At 44.7% G+C, this 4,777-nt stretch overlaps 1 protein-coding gene across 1 annotated transcript; it reads left to right on the top strand.

The window, feature by feature from the left end:
- Positions 1-1,933: 1,933 nt before the first annotated feature.
- Positions 1,934-2,732, top strand: LOC125550316. The gene has a single exon (XM_048713287.1). The coding sequence runs from the start codon at positions 2,002-2,004 to the stop codon at positions 2,533-2,535; it is 534 nt and encodes a 177-aa protein (XP_048569244.1). The 5' UTR covers positions 1,934-2,001; the 3' UTR covers positions 2,536-2,732.
- Positions 2,733-4,777: the final 2,045 nt, after the last annotated feature.

A 4,777-nucleotide genomic window follows, 5' to 3' on the forward strand; every position in this document is an offset into this window, starting at 1 on the left:
TATAGCTAGTTTGCCAAAAGAAGAGTGTAAAAGCTAGTTTGCCCCTCAAGTTTTCCAAAAAAGAAAAAACTAACTAGCTACTCCCTCTGTAATACATCTGTTTAAGCGTCAACTAATTTTAGACGAAGGAGATGATAATAATATGTGGACATACTGCGAACTACTATTCTCTAAGCTCCCTAAGGTAGGGACTCTTTGGTTCCTCCTTTGATCAAGGCCTTCCAAATTGAACGCGAAATTGACTTACACTCCCATTCTTCCAACATATCTCAACTCCCGAATATTTGTGGTTGTCCCGTAGATTTGTTACCACACATGTGAATTAAAGGTCATGATGTCAGTTCGACGCCATCTCATGTGCTTTTTCTTAAGCTTCGGTGCGAGCCGGTCATCGAAGCCACTTGCTAGACTCTAGTTAAGTTTGTTTGTTCCATTTTATTTGGTGATCATAATATGTTTTGCGATAATGATATGTGAACAAACGTTTTGGATAATCAAATTGTTTTTTGGAGTCAATGCCACTTTTTACCCAATGTTTATATATTTGTGAGTGTTTACGACATTAAAAATTTTCTGCCACATTTTACCCCACAGTTGTTATATTTTGTTAAGTTTAACCCATTTTAACAATATATGTCTCAATTCTGACCGACTGCGTATACTTGTAAGGCTGGCGTGGTTGGTGATCCTTATTCCAACTCAAAAGCGTAAACCAACTAGGTGTGTCCTTAGTAATCGTGAAAGCTAGCCTACAAACTGTGGCAAATCCGGCAATGGTTGCCAGGGAGCTCTTCCGTCGCCTCGCTGCTCCTCATGGCACCCTTTGTTCGGGAAAAGAATTCTATGAAACCAGGTTTCACGCGAGACCCATCCCGATGAATGACATGTGGCATTCACAAATCACAAAGCATCCCCCACCTTCCACTTAAAATCAGGGGAAGAGAGATTAGATGCTTTGTGATTTATGAATGCCACGTGTCATCCATCAGGACGGGTCTCACTTGCTAACCGTGAGACCTGGTCTCATATAATTTTTTTCCCTTTGTTCGTTCCCGACTCACCACTCCTGGCCTCACGGAGTGGATCTGGCTTAGGGGTGGGGATGCATGTATGGTCGTGTGGGTAGGGAGAACAATCCTATACGGATTGCGCTTCCTAGTTGGCATCGAAGTCATCGGCCATGTCGGCATGATAAGTGGGCCTAGCCAGTCAAAATAAATTGTTAAATGTGGTAATCTTGACACGATGTAATGACTTAGATGAAAAGTGTGGCAGAAATTTTCTCTCAAAAAAAAGTGTGGCAGAAATTTAAATAGGGCAATGTTGTCAATAATATAAAAACGGGGAGTAAAAGGTGATATTGTCGGACAATTGTGTGTGTGCGCGCGCGTGCGTGTGTGCGCCCGCGTGCATGCATGCGTGCGTGCGGATAAAGGAGGCAATGTCCACCGCAATTCCACAATACTATCGAGATGAAGCGAAGGGTGGACGATGCAATAGATGTATGAAATATGCTGCATAGTTGATTTTAATATAATGATCGCAATTTCTTTTTGCGGTGATATATAGGACAAGGAAGTTTGTTAGTAAAATGTACTGAAATTCATTTGCTAAACACGTCGATTTTCTAAACACTTCGTGCTTAACGATAGTAAATAAAAGCTTATGTGATATATATACTAGTACTAAATATGTATAGTTGGTTCGTTCAACAACTTGTTATTATGGCGTGGTCACGGAAATAAAATTGCGTAATATTGTCCGGTCCATCGTTATCAGACAGAGAGAGGAACAGCGAGAAAAATTCATAACTCCGGGTGGTTGCAAACGGTGGTGATAACATGCTGTGGTACCAAGATTTGAATACGCCCACATGACTGATCACGCTCGCGATCCCATCGCAAGAGATCGCCGGTGCCCAAACGCCACGCATCTATAAAACCCACCGGAATTCCCACGGAAAGGCAGACCAACCAGACTCCCAAGCCCCGAACAACGACGATGGCCATGTCTCCCCAGTCCCTCCTCCTCGTCCTCGCCGTCGCCGCGACGGCCGCGCCGCTGTCACACGCCGCCTGCGCCGACGGCGGCGCGACGCTGCTGCACGGGGTGGCGAACGACGTCCTCCTCGAGTACGGCCTCCCCAAGGGCCTCCTCCCGGACTCGGTCAACTCCTACACCTTCGACAACGCCACCGGCGACTACCAGATCGAGCTCGCCAGCAGCTGCTACGTCTGGTTCGGCGACCACTACGTCTACTTCGACAAGAACCTCAGCGGCACCATCTCCCACGGCGCCATCACCAACCTCTCCGGCGTCATGGCCAAGAAGCTCTTCATCTGGGTCTCCATCACCAGCATGACCGCGCACCTGGAGAGGGGGATGATCGAGTTCCGCGCCGGCTTCATCACGGAGGACGTGCCGGCGTCGCTGTTCGAGAAGATCCCCGTCTGTGTCGACGGCGTCGGGGAGCAGCTCCGCGGCGCGGCCGGGGTGGTCCGGGAGCTTGGCCTGCTCCCCGTCGCCGAGGTGTGAGTGACTTCCAAGTCCAAAGTTAGTTGCTTCCATGCCTTTTGCTGAAATTTACTATATATGGTTGGCAAAAACATTTGCACCTTTCTTGTTAGAAAAAGAGAGATGAGACTATGAGAGATACAGTCGGGGTGCGATCTGCGATGTAATGTGGGGAATTGCATATTTGAAGTTCAATAAAATAATCTTTTATAAGAATATACGAGCAGAAAAACAAACGGTGGCGAATCAAGTGCTGGTATGATGAGATATCTAGTGATCATTGAATGTATGGCAGTACTTCTAGTCTTCTACTATGCCTTTTCATTGAAATGGAACATGACCTCCGTTAGAGGTGGAGCTATTCGAGCTCGTGATCCTGAGTTTTAACATGGGCCGATTGATCAAATAGGTTTTGAGTCGGATATAATTTAGCAGGACTGCTTAGTAGCACCTGATACCGTGGTCTCATTCGATTAACCACGAGTTTCGCCACTGAGGTACCTTCCCCCATGCTTGAAACGAACTCACTCGCTCAACTGCTCGGGCACTGCGACCTTATGAATTACGGTTGTGTGCATTGTAAGGATGCACAAGACGGAGATCTAAATGGCCAAACAAATTGACCACCCTCCAAGGTCCGATTCCATGATGGATTGATGGAGCTCTCACGTCGCGGGGCTGCGCCAATGTGTCGACCGACAATGAGAAGACCATGCTACCCCACAACATACCAATATAATTATTGATGGGCTTTGGCCCCGCGTGAATCAATTATTTTCCTTGGTCATCAACAGTGGAGGATGGTGTCAACGGCGGCCACTGTGGCTAGGCACCTTGGAAAGAGCGGAACCAAGGATCTTTCAGAACAGTCTTGTTAAATCTTAGTCGACTGAAACTTCGTTAAGTCTTACTCGATGTCATATGCTTCCTCAGTATCAAAGTAAGTGTCACAACTTTATACTAATTTTAGTAAAAACCTGCACTAAAGTTGAGACGCTTATTTTTGGACGGAGGGAGTATGTGAGATCTTACGTTAAGATTTGTGTAAAGTTTACTTTTCAGTTTTGTCTTTTCTCTCTTGCATGTAATGTGACTTAACTAAGACTTTGTTAAATCTTAGTCGACCGGGACCTTTCCATACCCTTTTCAGAAGGAGAAATCTACGGTTCATCAGATTTTTGCGTGAATTCACGCTGACATTGAGGCCCTTGGGCATGCATTCGGCGAGTAATTGCTTTTGTTATCTAGTTTTGTTATCTTCTTTGTTTTTTCCCTCTTGATGACAACATGTACGGTTTTCCCCCTTCTATAATGAATTGGCAGAGCTCCTGCCGTTACCCGTAAAAAAATCAATTGTTTTCTGAAAAATCTCATTTTGTGGTGTAGTGACATGGATAGAGAGTTTAGTCCCACCTTCGGGAGTGAAGAGAGTCTCATGGCGAAAGTGTCCTATCAGCTTGAGCTCATATGACCTTGAGTGAACAGTAAAATCCCAAAAAAATCTGCATTTTTTATCGCAAACTTCGGCAAATGTTTTCAATGCTTGCACATCATGAAATGGAATTCATGGAAGTCATGGAAAAAAGAATGCTCCAAAAATACTTTTTTGGAGCATCTATTTTGGATTTTTGCCATCTTGGGAGAGCAGGCCTCAGCAGAGTTGCACGCTTCCGTCTATCTACATTCACAATTTCTACTATCTCACCAACCATCCATGGGTGACATCAACGTTGCCATGAAGAATGTCTTCGTCATTACGTCCCTCACAGTCACATTTTCACCATAGGGTATGATATGTTCATCCCACTTTTACTGGTTCATGCATTTCTAGTACTTAATATGCCCGCTATGTGCATGTTCTATGTTTAGCATGCATTCGAAGTATGCCATTAATTGCATATCACATCGAATTTTGTTTCATATGAATTAAATTAATCAAAAACACTAATTTATCCAACAGTACCCACTATGACACTGGTTGATCTGCACCCTCAAGAGACCTCACTTGCTCGAAATTTAGGATTGTGTCATTTGTTGATACCCTTCGCCCCCCACCCCCGGCGGTCAAGTGGGGTTGCACTATCTTTGATCCATGACTTGAGGCATTAAAAAACAAGATACACCAAGCAAAGAAATTATATAGTCTCTTTTGTGCCTGGTCTAGACAAATACAACTGGCAAGTGCTTAAAAGGGGGGCAAATAAACAAATTACAATCATCCTTGGAGGACACACATATTACATAGGGTGTGGATTTGCCCCTT

Source organism: Triticum urartu, chromosome 4, assembly GCF_003073215.2.
Source record: "Triticum urartu cultivar G1812 chromosome 4, Tu2.1, whole genome shotgun sequence".
Lineage (NCBI taxonomy): Eukaryota > Viridiplantae > Streptophyta > Magnoliopsida > Poales > Poaceae > Triticum > Triticum urartu.

What these genes read in the sequence shown, in the direction of transcription:
- LOC125550316 (XM_048713287.1), top strand. Translation starts at nt 2,002, where the DNA reads ATGGCCATGTCTCCCCAGTCCCTCCTCCTCGTCCTCGCCGTCGCCGCG.